Here is a 1319-nt window from a genome sequence, read left to right on the forward strand (position 1 = left end):
CTCCTTCCTGAGTCAAGTGTTTAGTAAACTTAAGTAGTTTCTCTAAAAAGAATTGAAGCATAAATATTTGTAAAATTTAGAGAAATAAATTGAATTTCAAAAAGCAGCTTAGCAGGAGTTGCGTTAGCTTAGCAGCAAGCTACAGCTGCTAAGCTAAGCTGCTTACACACAAGTTTAATCTTGTGCCAAATTTGTAAAATATTTTAAGTTTTGGAACGAATATATTTAATTTTTAAACGGTTAGCTACAGAAACTACTAAAGTAAAACATATTTCAGGTTAATGAAGGTCGTGTTTCCGCTTTTTACTTTGGTTTTATTTTTTCAAACGAAACCGGAAGTTGCGGCGTTTATTTTGTAGGGCTTGACAGCGGTGAGGAGAGCGGCTGTTTGGAGAGAGCGGCTCAAAGTTGAGTATAAGGGGTTGAATCGAGGACGTGTGAGGCTTTTTGGGAAAGTGGCATCAGTGAGAAGCAGTCGAGTCTTCTGTTGAGCCCTAGACTTTTTTTTACTTCGTTCATTTGGGATTCTAAACCTGTTTTTCCAAGTCTTTAAACCAGCCATGAGGACTAACGTGTGGATTTACCAGGCTTTGGTGTGTTTTATGGTGACTTTTGTGGATACAGGTAAGGCTTAATGAGAGCCTAATCTATTGGATATTACATTTCTGCACGGGTTTTATTACATAAAAGGGTTTCACACATATTTTGTGCATTTTTACACATTTTTTTATCCACATTTTTTGCATAGTTTTCCCTCCAATTTTTGTTAAACCAATTTATCTAACTTTATTTCTCTCAGAATATTAATAAAAATGTAAATCAGGCAAAAATTCAATGTTATTTTTGTGCTAAATCTAAATGAAATTTCACAAAAATTAAATATTTTATAGAATTTAAATCAAATTTAATCATCGTTGACACCAAAAAGTAACTTTTTTCCTCACAATCTCATCATTTCCTAATATTTTCCATCATGGCACCCCCCATCAGCTGCTTCTAGGGATGCTTGACATTCTGAGACTAGGGGGGTGCACCTCTTAAAGGGGTGCCCAACCAGCCCCCCCTGCAGCATCTTTATGGAGTTCATAATCCGGCGGCTTCACGGGTCGCCTTGGCTCCCATCCGCCCCGTGGACACGTCAGTGGATCCATATATATTCCAACCTCTGGGGGTCCTGACCTCTGACCACCTGTGAGGTGGTGGTGGTGGGGCAGTTAAAAACACATAGTAGAAAAGGTGTGAGTGTGACAGCAGATTAAGAGGTAAACTTTATGTGAGTGTGTGTGGCGGTGCTGCTGAGGTTGGGGGTGCAACATCTG

At 39.0% G+C, this 1319-nt stretch overlaps 1 protein-coding gene across 1 annotated transcript in view; it reads left to right on the forward strand.

The window, feature by feature from the left end:
• The first annotated feature begins 6 nt into the window (after nt 1-6).
• LOC112158396 (hepatocyte growth factor) overlaps nt 7-1319 on the forward strand; it is a 30820-nt gene continuing 29507 nt past the window's right edge. Inside the window, exon 1 of the mRNA XM_024291732.2 lies at nt 7-624. Coding sequence (XP_024147500.1) covers nt 561-624 — 64 coding nt within the window. The 5' untranslated portion in view covers nt 7-560. The remainder of the gene's footprint in view (nt 625-1319) is intronic.

The sequence above is a fragment of the Oryzias melastigma genome, linkage group LG23 (genome assembly GCF_002922805.2).
Source record: "Oryzias melastigma strain HK-1 linkage group LG23, ASM292280v2, whole genome shotgun sequence".
Classification (NCBI taxonomy): domain Eukaryota; kingdom Metazoa; phylum Chordata; class Actinopteri; order Beloniformes; family Adrianichthyidae; genus Oryzias; species Oryzias melastigma.